Raw genomic sequence first — 15,422 nt, 5'->3', positions numbered from 1 at the left:
GGAGGGATGTCTTAGATACTTAGGTATATGTAGCATAGGTTACCTACTTATCATAAAATGAAAAACTATAATGTACCTTAATATTTTATTATGAAGGAAGTGCTACTACATTCCTGTTTTTTTTTAATTAATGCTTGAAAATAAATCAACATAATGTTTGTAGTCTGGCGCCTTTCGGCGATGAAATTCTTTTGCATCCCACATGCTGTAATGATCAGGCCTCGTTTTGACGACTCTGACTTTCCTTTCAACAGGATTAATACATTCGTTCATTACCTACTGCCTCTTTTTCGATCGCCATATCATCAATATCATCGAAAATATCCATTGAAAATGATGATTATTCTCTGCGCTCGTATAGTTTAGAATTGGTATAAGTACCTATAAACACAAAAAAGTACTTTCTTAATAACCTCAAATGTCAAACAATGTCAAATTATCAATCGAATAAGCACTATCTGGCGGCCCAAGCAGCAGATAGATTTATTCTCCAGGTAACTGAGTTATTGGACGAATAAGTTCTATCTGACGATTGAAAAATTGAATATTTCGCTATCTGTCGAATAAACGCTATCTGTCTGTCTATCTGAGCATTGAAAAATCGGCCCTTAATGAAAGTAATTAATGAGCAAAACACAGAGAAATATTACAAAATTGATGAAATTTTGAAAGAAAATGGCCATATCGTGCTTCGCCTACCCCCATACCACCCGGAATTAAATCCTATGGAACTTGTGTGGCGGTACGTGAAGGGCGAGCTCGCAAGAACGTCGATTGACTCTAACTTAGATAAAGAGATAAAAGACGGTTTTCCTGGAAAAACGTGCAATTTGGGTGTTTTGGTTTTATTGTTTTTTAAATAAAATTGTGTAATAATTAGTTAACTACGAATCTCCAATGTTTAAAGATGGAAACGATATTAATATTCTAGTCAATATATCGGGATTCCGTTTCGAGCGTAACTAGGGTACCCACGTGGTCCTAATTATCAGCGCGATTTCGAGCCTTTTCTGTGCCAATTTACAGTGTTAATACTTGTTTGTTGTTGTAAGTGTGGTGGTGGTTAGTGGTAAGTGTTGTGTTCGTCCGTAAACTCGTATTTTAGCTCCATTTCAATATAATGGAGCACCACTCGGATCGCCCCCCAGATCCTGACCCCCCAGATGATCAACAGATGTCTTCCTCACCTGATATACTTACGGACTCTTCCCAGGAGACGCGAAAGCGCCCTAGGGATGATGAACAAAGTTCAACACCAAAAGGTAAGCGTGTTATTGTCGACCCCGACTTAGCATCCGCAAGCATCCAAACCATATTCACGCACCCTAGTCTCGACGCCACCAAGGTGTACGACGACTCTGACCCCGGCCCATTCATCGTACATGTCACCCAGGAAAACTCGTCGGGAAGTACAGCTCCAGCTGCTTCATCCCCGCTTAGGGCTATCAAGTTCGGTCAATTCTTGTACAAAAATAAAATTTCCGACATCACAAGGGATGGTGTCAAAATGACAGGCCGCAACAGGGTCACTGTAGAATTTAGGTCTGCGAAGGCAGCCAATGAATTTATCAAGCATCCTGCCCTGACTACAAACAAATTTAAGGCTGTAATTCCAACCTACCACATCACCCGGATGGGTGTTGCTAGGCGAGTACCAGTTGATCTCTCCATGGATGAGTTTGTAGGTTCCTTGGACCTCCCGGCTGGCTGTGGTATTGTCCTAAAAGCCCGGAGAATTAGCCGAAAAGTAGTTAACAATGGAAATACTTCCTACGTCCCCACTCAGACCATTGTCATCACCTTTAGAGGTCAACTTCTCCCAGAGAAAATTTTCTCCTACCGCGCAGCGGTAGAAATTGAAAGGTATACTTACCCGACAATTCAGTGCCATGCTTGCTGCAGGTTTGGCCATATGAAGGCTAGTTGCCGGTCCAAGCCTCGCTGCTACAAGTGTGCCCAGCCACACTTGGGTGAGACTTGCGATGCCGACCCTCCCACTTGCATCTACTGTTCCGGAAGTCATGCCTCCACTAGTAAAAATTGTCCTGAGCAAGCCAGACAGAAATCCATTAAAGTCATTATGTCGCAGGACAGCATCTCTTTCGCTGAAGCCGATGCTCGACTTCCTAAGAGCAGGAAATCATTCGCTGAAGTTACTGCTTCACAACCTATTGGCCCACCTGCAAACAAATCATACAAAAAGACTGTATACACACAGCGTAGGCCTAGGTCTCCCCTCAGTCCTGGTTACGACAGACTTGCCCATCAGGCACTTATCTCTTCCCCATCTTCCTCACTTCCTAATGGAAGTGCCCTCAACTCTATCACTTCTATCACCCCTAATGACAACTTATTAGACAATCTTCTTTCCTTAGTTGTTAGTCTGCTGGCTAAATTCAGCGACACAATACCGCCCCACGTTGCCCTAAAACTCAGGGAACTTACATCCTTCACCCAGAATGGCTCTGAACCCGATCCGGGTCCTCCAGTGGAATGCTCAGAGCCTTAAAAATAAATCACATGAATTACTCACTCTCATTGACGATATCAAGCCCGTTGTCGTTGCCGTCTCGGAGTCATGGCTAGCGCCAGGTTCTCGTTTCCGAGTTCCGGGCTACTCGTGTCTGCGGGATGACAGGGATGACGGGTTTGCTGGGTGCGCTTTACTTGTGAAGCGTTCCCTTATCTTCTCCTCTATCCCTACCCCCCCTCACGGACGGGAATTTAATGTTGTGGCTCTTAGGGCTTTAGACATTACTTTCGTGTCCGTGTATTTCCCTAATCCTCATCCCTCTCTGCTTCCATCTTTTTATAACATCATTTCTTCCCTCCCCCAACCTCTCCTGATCATGGGGGACTTTAACGCCCATCATACCTCATGGGGTTCTTATCACACTGACGCTTTTGCAATCGCCCTCTTAGACATGCTTGATACCTTAGATGTTTGTATTTTAAATGACGGCTCTCCTACCCGTCGAGTCCTTCCACGTCAGAACCCAAAAAGTGCTGTTGATCTCACTTTTTCTTCTCCTCTTCTTTCAACATCAATATTCTGGAGGGTCCTTCCAAATACTTTTGGGAGTGATCATTTTCCAATTTCTATTACTATACCTAACAGAACTAGCGTTCCTGCTGATTCATGTGCCTTCCCAAGATACATGATAGGTAGGAATGACTGGTCCACATTCATCACCTCTGTTGAAGATAAAATTAATCTGATCCAACCCTGTTCCAGTGACAACTTTCTTGGTAACTATGAACTATTCGAAAAAGCTCTCACATCCTCTGCTAAAAATAAAAAATCTCGTAAGGGCCTAAGAGTCTCACCACCTTGGTGGGATTCTGACTGCACTTCGGCTATTGAAGATCGAAAAAACGCAGAGGATATTTATCTAGCTAATATGAGCATGGAAAATTTCATAAGTTACAAAAGAATAGCCGCACGAACCAAACGGCTTCTTAAAAAGAAAAAGAAACAGGGTTGGATCAGATTTTGTGAAAATCTTTCTCCTAGGTCTCCTTCCTCTCTGGTGTGGAGATACATTCGGCGATATCGCGGTTCCCTTAATGTCGAAGATATCTTATGCAACGATCCCTCTCTATGGCTAGAAGGGTTCAGCGATAAACTGGCTCCACCTTATGTCCCACACTCTAGTGCTCTCCGTCCTCCACCAGCTCCCTTACCATCTTCAGACAGGTTGGATTCTCCATTCTCTATGGATGAACTTCAATCTGCTTTATCTGGCTTAACCGATTCTTCTCCAGGTATTGATGGCATTCCATACTCTTTCCTTTCAAAATCAAGCCTCAGGGTCAAGTGCTTCTACTTGGAGCTGATAAACTACTTTCTTGAGTATGGAGTTACTCCATGCTCTTGGAGTAAGCAAATAGTCGTTCCCATATTGAAGGCCGGAAAAGACCCCCGTGACCCTAACTCCCGACGTCCAATCGCCCTCTCCTCTGCTTTGTCGAAAATCTTGGAACACATGATTAAATGCAGGCTGGAATGGTTAGTTGAAAACAGGGGAATCCTCGCCAAAACCCAGTTTGGTTTTAGGAAAGGTATGAGCACCCTAGACAGTCTTGCAATTCTTACTACAGATATTCACATCGCATTTAAGAGGAAAGAATACCTTGTGGGTGTCTTTCTTGACATAGCGTCTGCCTACGATAACGTCCTTCTTCCTGTGCTCAGGCAGAAAATGCGCCAGCTGAGCATTCCAGTGAAGCTGACCCGTTTGGTTTGCAGCCTATTCATGGAGAGATCTATCTACATAAAATCCCCTTCGACCTTGGACTCCCCAAAATTTGTATGGAAAGGCCTTCCCCAGGGATCGGTCTTAAGCCCCCTTCTTTACAGTCTTTATACTTATGATCTTGATAAATCCGTTGACTGCTTTTGCGACATTCTACAGTACGCCGACGACCTGGCTCTCTACTATGCATCTCCTTCGTTAGAAGAGACAAATGTACAGCTGAACCTGGCGCTTAGGTACCTCACGGATTGGCTGGATGGTCATGGGTTATCTCTCTCCCCCCCAAAATGCACAGCAGTTGTATTCACCAGAAAACGCCACATCCCGGATGTCGATCTCGTTGTTGGAGAAGATACAATTGCTGTAGCCAACAAAGTGAAATTTTTAGGCGTTATTTTAGATTCACGATTATCGGGAACCCATCACATGAATTATGTGGCTCAGAAGTGCGAGAGGGGCGTCAACGTCCTTAGATCTCTGTCGGGCGTATGGTGGGGGTCTCACCCCTACTCACAGAAACTCTTGTACAATGCTATTGTTCGAAGCCATTTCGATTATGCTTCCTTTGTACTGGACCCCTGTAACAAGGCTGCATTGGAAAAACTCGACAAAATACAGTACAAGTGTCTTCGTATTATATCGGGTGCGATGAGATCTTCTCCCACCAATGCCCTGCAGGTGGAGTGCGTTGATCCCCCTCTTTCACTCCGGAGGCAGTATTTGTGTGATCGTTTCTTCTTCAAAATTTGGCAATCCGACTCTCACCCCTTATTGGCCAAGCTTGATACCCTTAGGCGGTTATGTAACTCCCAAGAAAACCATGGCCTTTCTTTCCTCCTTAAAACATTCATTTTTTGCACTAACCTCCCTCATCCCACTGTGAAATTTAAAACTAACCCCCTTTTCGAAGTCCCCTATGACACCCTAGTTTTTCAACCCAACATAGCCCTGGATTTGGGCATCAGAAAGGACTCCCCTGGGGCTGATAGAGCCCTAAATGAGAAACTCAATACTGAGTGGCCGGACTGGCTCCCCATCTACACCGATGCCTCTAAATTATCTGAAGATGGCAACGTGGGTTTGGCTGTATGGCTGCCCAGATACAGGGTTGTGTTGAGTTTCAAGTGTCCTCCTGAAACCTCGGTCTTCACGGGCGAGGCAACAGCTATCTTAGAAGCTCTTCTCTACACTGAGTCCCACAAATTAAATAAAACTATCATTTTATCAGATTCGGCCAGCTGTTTACAAGCTATCATCGCTTATCCATTTAAATCTAAATCAAAATTTCCAATAATTCTCAAAATTAGAGAAACTCTTCATCGCTGTGTGACTCAGGGTATTGAGGTAGCTATTGCCTGGATTCCCGGACACAGTGGCATCATTGGTAATGAGTGTGCAGATTCCTTCGCTAAGGAAGCCGTTAGCTTGGGCCTGGATACTCATTACCAAAACTTCGCTCATGACCTTGCCTCGCTCGCAGGTCCGAGGCTAGATAGATCCTGGAAAGTGTCCTGGGACACTTCCAGGAATCTCAAAGGTAAGTTTTACTCCGACATTCAACCCCATATCCCCAAAAGGCCATGGTTTTTTAAAGCAAGATTTCTTGATAAACCTGCTACCTCCACTATTTGCAGGCTCCGTCTGGGTCATGCGTGCACCCCTGTGCACCTGGCTAGGATTCGGGTGCGTGATAGTTCTGTATGTGACTGCGGTACCAGCGAAGGATCTGTTGATCATCTTTTCTTTGAGTGTCCCAATCTTCAAACCTCCCTCCACGATTTCCTCCCCCCGTCCATTCCTAAACCTGTAAATATTAATTTTCTACTAACACTTGTACATACTCCAGTTGCTAACATTCTGTACAGATTTCTCAAGACTAATAATATTAAACTGTAAATTTGTATATTGTCATTATATATACTAAAACTATACTAACCCCTATTTGTGATGTCCTGTATATATATATTGTGTTTGTCTGTTTGTTCCAGGTATTAACCCTGTAAATATATCTAAATTACCGTAAAGACAGTTATAATATACATGTGTGTTCCTTATTACAATTGAATTTGGCGGAATTTGCTGTGTCAGTCACACACGGCATAGTGCCACAACCAAAGATTGATTGAGATAAAAGACTTAGAGTTGCTTTTCTCTAATTATTCGCCTGAAAAGTGGAGAAATTGTGACGACCATGTCATAAAAAATTAAGACGAATATTATAAATCTGATAGAGTATTTGACGATGTATTGGACAGGTATGTTATTGTTTATTTATAATTTAATGTAAATTAAACATAAAATATTATAGGTGTACACTGAACTAATATGACTGGCGTACTCTAGTACATTATACTTCAAAGTAGGTATAATGTTTTTTTGTTTTTGTCTTAGACTTATAATTGAAGTTAATGAAAACGATGATGAAGATGAGGATGACGACGACGATGAACAAGTTCAAACAGAGAGTGATCATGAAAGTGACATGGAAATTGATTTATAAAATAAAACACTTTTACATAAATAAATTCAAATAGGTAGATATTCTGAAGGTAAACATCCAAATTTTAATGCTGTCAAACTATAAATTTTAAGGTAAATATGACATTTACGGGAACACTCATAGAATAAAATTTTACTTACGTCAGAAATAGTTACAAGCTATCGCGAGATTAATCCGGGCACACTTTTCTACGTGTGTAGCATGTCGTGCTACCTCGCCCCCGCCTCTTCTTTCACCCCGCAAGGAGGGTCGCCAAGTAACTTGCCACATTATAGTTTTCAACTTTTTGACTACAAAAACTTAGACAGAATTTAACAGATGTTAAGTGCTGTCAAACCAATGACGAAGGAATAAAGATTTTTTCCTTCGTCATTGTGTCAAACGCCTACAAAATCTGTCAAATTTAGTTTTTTAACACTTGTTAAACAATTTAAAGTTTCAAGATTTTGTAGCAGTACAGAAAGAATCGAAACTCGTGTGTTTCAAAGTAAATTTTAACCTTGTTGTTTATTTACAATAATGTCTATGGATTTGAGGGTTAGTAAGTATTTAGAGGATAAAATAAAACCCACACAGCTTTATTTAAATGTTAGTGTATTAGCAACGTTGGTACATGAGATTACTGAATAATACTGTCGTGGAATATCAATGTAACACCGCCATGCTCCGTAAACATCGTAAAAACACTTACGAGTAACAATATAAGTGTACCGATATCTTAAAAAAAACACCATAGAAAACCCGAGTGCTCGATTTCTAAGTCTCAACCGTACGTTAACTCCATACATACGCCCCTTTCTCTCAATACATTAGGACACTTTTACATCTATAAATTCAATAATAACGGATAGATTTCCCATTTAGGACACTACTGATAATATAAAATGTGAGCATTCCTATAAATAGGAGATTTTACTTAAACATTTTTTTCTCTTAAAAAATAGACAAGAGATATCTTGTCTCATTTAATTATTTCAAAACGTACGCAGAATACAAATTCACGAAACATCAAACATGCAAGTCGTTTTATCAACCAATCAGAACTCAGGCTTATCGATACGTCAATTAAATTGCGCTCCTATTGGTCAACTACTAAACAAAATGGCGAACTGTACATCGAATGGCCGTCAAAATAAAACTACATACCTGCTAACACTTTCATACTATGCAAATTGATGGAACGACATGGTTTTATTTCAATCAAGACCATCTAGGTAACATTATTCAATTACTACAAAACATTAACTATTAACAAATTAAGTTTATATTTTTTCTATTCAAGCTAAATATTTCCTAAGTGTAACTGGCGCAATACTCAGATATTAATATCAAATAAAGTAAAGAAACATAACGACACCTAAACGATAGTTCTAAAATAATGGTTATCATATTCATATCACTTAAAACTATTGTATTTTTATAGTAATGTATAAGTATAAAAGTTTGAATTCCTTTTAGAGTCTTAACTTTTGCAAATTCATTAAGTATACTATACCTAATGTTATTGAAATGATAAACCAATATTTAAATAAACTGTAGGTATGTGTTGATAACTACATAATAAATATAATATGTATCGTAGGCCTTTGTCATATAAAAATAAGGAAACCAAATGCCAAAACAAAAAAAAAAACACAAATAAAAATAAAATCATTCATTTAATTCTCTGTGAGGTGTACAATATAATAATATCTCAATTTATAGAGCTCTATGAGAATATTCTATCAACCTACTTACACAATCAGTTTTAAACTAAGTCTTAATGTTCTAATAGCTGCGATGCACTATGACAACGAAAGCTGCCTTTAAATAAATCTTTAATCGTATAGAATTTATAAATAAAATATAAATAAGTCGAGTATTACAGTTCTAACAACTTTAAACTATTCATGTTCAAACATTCGAAACACGATCTCGAATCAGTCGGTTGAAGACAGCATTTTGTAGAGATCACATCCAAAACGTTTTGCTCCTTGTAACAAAACTACGGAACGCCTTAGCCGTGTGAGATGTGAGTGAGAAATGAGCGATACGAACCTAACACTAGATCTATGGAGTTTTGTACTTATTCATTTGGTCGATTACTACACATTCGACAACAAAATAGGTAAGAAAATTAGAAAACTGATGAGACTAAGGCCCTCCGTGGTGAAAATGTACTTAGAATCTTGCATACCAAAAATTATATTTCATAACTACTTAATATCGCAAAAAATAGGTATAAATATGAAAGCAAATAAATTTATACAACACGCCTTTTCAAAGATAGCCGATATAAAAGTCTGCATAAACATTACAGTACGTTTTACTATAATAAGTACTATAAAAAAGTTATTTCTTACACAACAAAAACTCTACTAATGTCTATTATACATGATGCTAAAAGTTCTCCAACAAACGTTTAATAGAAAGAAAAACTACTGAAACCGTAGGTAATTAAATTATAACTATGATACTTTGATAAAGAAAGTAAAAAAATATCGCTTCATAGAAGCGAAATACCTATGCCTGGCAAGGGGTGTTAGGTTACATTCAGAAAAATGTTGCACATCACTTACTTTAGTGTCATAAAAAATATACAAAACGCGTTTACGGAGGTCGCCTAAATTAATAATATAATGCACTGGATTGAGGTTCGTTTGTACCAGGTCAGTCAGTAAACGCCAGAGGTTTGGGTTCATAAGTGAAGCAAAATATGGGTTCTTACCGAATGGCACAGGCATCTACAGTAATAACTTGTTGCAGTAGCATTTTTACGTAGATTTATAGTGATTATTATTGAGCCCAACCACACGTCATTTAACATCGGTAACTCCAGAGCTTGAAGGTTTACATAATAATTATGTATTTCATTCATTACTTATGAACCCAGACCCTACAATACGATTTACGGAAGTGCTTCAAGATTCTATTCTCGGAATGAACCTATAAGTTCGCTTCTCAGTTGATAAATAAAAACGTATATAGGTACTAGAGTAACCTACAAGTGTAATTCCTGAAGTTCTATAAATCGTATTGTACACTAGACGTAAAATGCGATATTGTGCATTAGGTTCTTATTCGAAAGAATCTTATCCTTACGTATGTGATCGAGATTAAATACTTGATTAGACAAATATGTTGTGTTGATTAAAATCGGGGTAAAATGTATTCTGTAGTCAAATGCGGAATGCAAGGAATAATAGTTTAAATGTATTATTTTCAAAATCAACTGATTCATAACCAATTTAAGTCTTTTGTTATCACTGTTATATTACAAAGTTATCAAAAATCTGGACATAAATTGCCTAACCATGGTTATTTTATATTGATATTAAAACTTTAGTAGGTATGTAAATAGTGATGGGTATAATTATTACCTATACAGTACAAACTTAACGAATCCGGTATAATTTACTTATGAGTCGGATTCTAAAGTATACGTTAAACACGTCCCAAGATGAAATGTATAAGACAAAGTAAGTAATAATTAAACAAACAAAAGGTTACAGCTTAACGTTAAGTATTCATATGGAATGCGTGAAATTCCGGCTAGCTACGATTACTGCAAAAAATAAGTAACTTAAACTAATTCAGTAAAATATTACTTATACAAAAAATATGTATAACTTTAATTATAACAGTTTGTATGTTAATAACTATCAAAACAGCATTCAGTTCAGAATTACAGAACTAGACACTCACAAAAACTAACAAATCTAAATAAATTAATAAGAATTTGACAGGAGCGGCCATCTTGATTCCAAAACAAAATGGCGGCCGATTTTCATCTTCGCTCGACGGAACCTCACACAGTCTATCTTACAATCGTAACTACAGAGACGGATATTCAGTATAGTATAGGTATATTCATACGAGAAGACGTTAGACACCTATTATCATAAAGGTTTATGGAATGGATACAAAATATTACAAAAGTTTTTTTTTTCTATATAAATACCGTAGTTTTACAAGCTATCAGGTGTAAACTACATGTCCTAATTTATGTATTATAAAATAATAGTAATCGATATTATTCCACGAGGTTTGAAATGTCATGAAGATTAGTTTTAGATAAAGTTTTAAATGACATTATACTAAGTGTTTGTTTCAATTCTTTCTATTCAACAGAAGCTTTCCACCTATTTCCACTTGTCATACTCGAGAGATATTGCTTATGAGAAAGGCATAAAACTGTATAATCATTATATTATTTATATATATTTTAAGACCTTTCATTTGTTGGTTTTAAATAGCTTATTTCAGCTGTTTTAACAGACTTCATTATAAAACTGAATGCTGTTGTATAATCTATGTTATGCACTTATTGGACTTACATAAACCAGCTGAAATATGCTATAATTTTCAAACGATTGCATTGATTCATGCTAAAATAATGTCCTTTTGCATCTATGAATTCGCTACACGGTTCACGTTTTGTGTGTCATCCGTTGGATACAAATTTCATAGTTTTTTTTTATTTCTCTAATCATTTTCAAGTTTTTAATAACTTTACACAGTGAGCCTCAACGATTCAGTTTTAGTCCGTATTATTTATATTAATAAATAACATTCTTGTGATTCCTTAATTACTCGTTTTAAAATACACAAATGGCACGACTATTTACATAGGGAATTGACATTTTATTGTGAAACAAACAGAACATGGCATTTAAAACGAATGCGCTGTAGTATTTATACGATTTTAGGCCTTATCATTATTGGGATAAAAGTCTAACCACGGTCACACAAAAGCGGCCACTTAAAGATAATCCAAATTATATAGATACAAGTATTTTTATAAATACCACATTCATCAGTGCTCGAGTTCTACCGCTACCAGTCGTAAAAATAGGCTTGTGCTATATATATTTTTACTATTTACTAAAATAATGGCTAAACGTCGACCGGCCAGGACATTTTCATTGCTTTCCCACGTGATATGGTTCAAATATATTTGTCATTACTTTTGCGATCTTTTGTTTGCGTACAAACAAAGTTATTTTGTAATTAAATGCGTACATAATTTAAATTAAATATAACTTAAACTAATTCCGCTAAAGAGAGTAAACGCTTTGATGACATTCATAATCTGTAACTTCAAATTTGACAGTTCATACTTTTCCAAAATGGCGGCATCTACCCACAAGCGGAACTAGACGCTATTCGCAGAGCGTTGAGGCTCACAGTCGCGCGCACTAACGGCTGTTGTTCATGGGCATCGTTGATTGGACGCCCTGTAAGTTCATTGGCCTCCCGTTAGGGTTGCCACCGCCTACAGATTCGGCGTAATTGTTCGTGTCGTGGGTTGGCGCTTCATCGTTCTGTGAAGAGAATACGAAGATTATTAAATGATGCTTATTAGTAGAAACGCTTTGTAGCTGTCGTTAAAATAATTAATCCGAAACAAATCATAAAAGTGTGTTTCCATCGTGTGTGGCACCATCTGTCTTACGGAAAAAATACATTTTGAATGCTGATTATTTTGTACAGATATAAGTAATGAAGTTAAATGCTCAGTAATTTACACAGACAAAACAGTGCAAGTTACAAATGAAGATTATAGTTACATTAGTTATTAAAATTAAATGTGGTGCTGTGATGGCTAAATGGTATAATGTAAGTGTAACTATTAAATGAGTTATATTACAATAAAATATATAATGTACAACAATATGCAGATATAGCGAACAAGGCCTCTAAGAATTTCTCTAAATCTACTTAGTACCACAGGCCGCCTTTACGAAATGCTATGTCTCCCATGAAATCTACGTTTATCGATTTCTATAGCACTCATCTCATCACTCGAATGAAAAAACATTTCTGCTTATCCCTTATAGTCTGCACACCTTTCCTAAGCCATTGGAGGCCCATTTCCCACCACAGTTGACCACTAACTATGTCAATCTATAACTGCATTTATTACACTCCATACTCATCTACACACCCTCTATGTAATTCCACAACTGCATTCATTACACTCGTCCACACCACGCAAATCTATACCTGCATTAGTTACACTCATACCTCTCGATGTCTCCGGATGGTGCGATCTTCGTAGCGAGTGCCTCCAGTGGAAGCCATGGGTCGGCTCAGTGTGCTGTTTGCGTTGCTCGGGGAATGAGGTCCGCCTGACGCGCCCGCGCCTATGAGGGTTAGGGCAGGTTAGAGGCTATTTACAGTGCTATGTAACGCCAAGATGCGATGATGTTTAGGTTTTGCTGCCTTAAGTAGTGATAGGTTTGGTATGAATTTGATAGATAGGCAGCGGTTGTGGAAGTATTACGAATCGCTTAGATGATGGTACGGGTGCCGGGTGTAGGGATGATTCTGAAGGCGGAAAAAATATTTTGAGTATCAGTAGAGCAATATAGAAGAGCTATTTGTGCGTCCAGAATCGTCCCCTAAGTGTCGATGGAATTTAATACATTAACTTGTTATAATCGTATACATATAGCTATTAATGTGATTGAAGACTTGGATGTTCTCTTGCTCAATTCATCCTCAATCGGAAGTTAATAGTCACAGCCAGATGATGTCAAAACGGGAGTTAAAGTTATTATCAGTATCAGTGAATGTTTTGTTAGTAGATACGGCGATTCATACAAAACACAATCACAAAATTATTATAATGATCTCCAAACACACACAAATATACATACAACATACATCTTACACATGATAGCTAGGATGTATATTCTCGACTCTGATTTGTTTTGCTGCCAGTGAATTTTCAGTGCTCTTTTATACAACTTCCTTGTCTTTGGTGCTACCATTACCAGTTTTGATGTGCTAAAAGTAGAGAGATATGCCGATAGTATTTCACAGCTATTAAACAACTCTGTACATTGCTTAGGGAGAAGACAAATACACATTTATAGTTTAAACAAGTTTATAAATATAATCAGATAACTAAGGTAACCTGCATCTTCTGCAAACTGAAGAGGTAGTGTCATACCAATAATGACCCATGAACCAACAACCTTGACCTTGAAGACAGAGCATTTCGGTGACAAACACTACTGCTAGTGACTGGCCACCATGGCGAAAGGATTATCCAGTCAGTCAGACAAGATACAGTTGATACGACGGAGACCTTGACGGTGACCTTTCATGAGCCCTAGAGAATCGTCTCCTCCGGCCCGCTCCTCGCTAGAGGCCTATGCCCAACAGTGGCCTACCGCCCTGGGCCGGCCGTCATGTAGTCCACGGCGCTAGGGCGGGCGGGTACTCACCGCTGGGGGCGGGCGGGCGCGCGAGGGCGGCGCGCGCGGCGGTGGTGAAGTCGGCCTCGCGCAGCCCGTGCTTGCGGTACACCTCGCGCAGCTCCGCGTGCGACCACATCGTCATCAGCACTTGACCTGGAGATTAAACTTAATTCATTAGTTGACAAGTATCAGAATAACTGAAGTATTTCGGTGGTTCTGTATTTAGGGTAAAAGTATGGAGCTTTAAATGCGCCAGATTTTAACACAGAAGTATGGTGCTTCAAATATGCCGGCCAAAAATCTTCTTTATAACCTCATTGAGTTTGTGTGTCTGTTTGTCGCTACGTAGCTACGAAACGGATCCACCGATTTCGACCTGTAGGGCGATCTGCAGGGCGATCAAAAACAATATAGAATCGAATGCGAGTGCGACTAGTGGCAACTTGACAGCACTTTCGAACACTTTTTACCTATAAAATTGACAGTTGTCGCACTCGCATTCGATTCTATACGTTAGCTCGAATTTTCGTGATACGGGTACAGGAAAAACAGAGGCGTGAGCATAGGATTCGATACTATTTTCGAATCTACACGAAGGGTCGCTTTTACCAAACGCTAAACGTATTTAAATCAAATTTTAAATACATTTTGTACTAACTGACAGACATATGACAGGCTACTAAATACGTTTAGCGTTTGGTGAAATTCCACCTAACATGGAAAAAACAAATGCCACTTTTGGAACTAACAAATTTGCCTTACATTTTGACAGTGACATTTGACGATACGCAACCAATACGCAACGTAAACGGAGGTTTCGAATCCTGTGCTCGGGCAACAGAGCTAACGTATAGAATCGAATGCGAGTGCGACTATTGTCAACTTGACAGCACTTTCGAATACTTTTTACCTTTCGAATAGAATGACGTATATTGTGCAATAAAAGAATAAATAAATAAATGACCACAGAGTACATAACATTATTCTGAGAATGACCTATGGAATGATAGCTGTTAAACTTTCGCAAATTTATACACCGCCATTTTGTTGTTGACAGGTTGACAGCACTTTCGAATAGTCGCACTCGCATTCGATTCTATACGTTAGCTCTGTTTTTCGCGATCGCCCTACTGGATTATTTTGTTCGGAAGCGGAGTAATTTAACCTACATCATTCTAAGCCATATCTCATCAAAATCTATTGAGCCGTTCAAAAGTTACGACCCCCATTTCGAAACACAAAATTTTCCAATTTTTTTCCACACCAAAATTTTTAAGGCATTAAAGTTTTAAATTTTACCTGCAAATTTATGCACTCGTGGTGTGTGCGTCTGCTTGGTGAGGTGCAGCAGCCGCTCCACCCCGCTGGCCTCGAGCAGGGCGCGGGAGAACTCCGCACTCTTCTTTATGACCTCGTTCAGTGTTGCCAGGACGGCGGCTATTGTGTCGTCCGATGTTACTGGCTGTAATGGGAAAGGGT

General features: G+C 38.8%; 1 protein-coding gene across 4 annotated transcripts in view; it reads right to left on the bottom strand.

Moving 5' to 3' along the window:
* Window positions 1–8,395: 8,395 nt before the first annotated feature.
* LOC105381164 (catenin delta-2) overlaps window positions 8,396–15,422 on the bottom strand; it is a 49,966-nt gene continuing 42,939 nt past the window's right edge. For all 4 annotated transcript variants that reach the window (XM_048630735.1, XM_048630736.1, XM_048630737.1 and 1 more), the window contains 4 exons: window positions 15,243–15,405; window positions 13,971–14,096; window positions 12,763–12,881; window positions 8,396–12,059 (listed from right to left, as the gene is read on the bottom strand). In XM_048630735.1, the coding sequence (XP_048486692.1) occupies window positions 11,934–12,059; window positions 12,763–12,881; window positions 13,971–14,096; window positions 15,243–15,405 (534 nt within the window). In that variant the 3' untranslated portion in view covers window positions 8,396–11,933. The remainder of the gene's footprint in view (window positions 12,060–12,762; window positions 12,882–13,970; window positions 14,097–15,242; window positions 15,406–15,422) is intronic.

Source organism: Plutella xylostella, chromosome 27, assembly GCF_932276165.1.
Source record: "Plutella xylostella chromosome 27, ilPluXylo3.1, whole genome shotgun sequence".
In the NCBI taxonomy this organism is placed as follows: domain Eukaryota; kingdom Metazoa; phylum Arthropoda; class Insecta; order Lepidoptera; family Plutellidae; genus Plutella; species Plutella xylostella.
The sequence above is the reverse complement of the archived record's forward strand: the minus strand, read 5'-3'. Positions and strand labels throughout refer to the sequence as shown.